Raw genomic sequence first — 282 nt, forward strand, 5'->3', positions numbered from 1 at the left:
TGCCTGGCTGCCTGTGCGTGCCAGCAGCAGCACACCGGTGCAAGCACCTTGCTTCTGCTGTCTGCAGCCCTGTCATTGTGGAGATCCCACACTTTGCCTCATACGGGCGTGGAGACCGTGAGCTCATGGTGCTGCGCAGTGAGAACGGCTCTGTCTGGAAGGAGCACCGCAACCGTTATGAGGAGAGCTACATGGACCAGCTGCTTAACGGCATGGATGAGGGTGAGTGTGCCAGGCAGGGGCTTGGCACCACGCAGCTCCCCACAGGCAGGGCTGTGGCTG

The 282-nt window shown here is 61.7% G+C and overlaps 1 protein-coding gene across 1 annotated transcript in view; it reads left to right on the plus strand.

Annotated features, from left to right (window-relative positions):
• ANK1 (ankyrin 1, erythrocytic) overlaps positions 1 to 282 on the plus strand; it is a gene marked incomplete at its 3' end in the record, with an annotated part of 55,543 nt that overhangs the window by 48,599 nt on the left and 6,662 nt on the right. The window contains exon 28 of the mRNA XM_009878972.1: positions 68 to 230. Coding sequence (XP_009877274.1) covers positions 68 to 230 — 163 coding nt within the window. The remainder of the gene's footprint in view (positions 1 to 67; positions 231 to 282) is intronic.

This window comes from Apaloderma vittatum, unplaced genomic scaffold (genome assembly GCF_000703405.1).
Source record: "Apaloderma vittatum isolate BGI_N311 unplaced genomic scaffold, ASM70340v1 scaffold16791, whole genome shotgun sequence".
NCBI lineage: Eukaryota > Metazoa > Chordata > Aves > Trogoniformes > Trogonidae > Apaloderma > Apaloderma vittatum.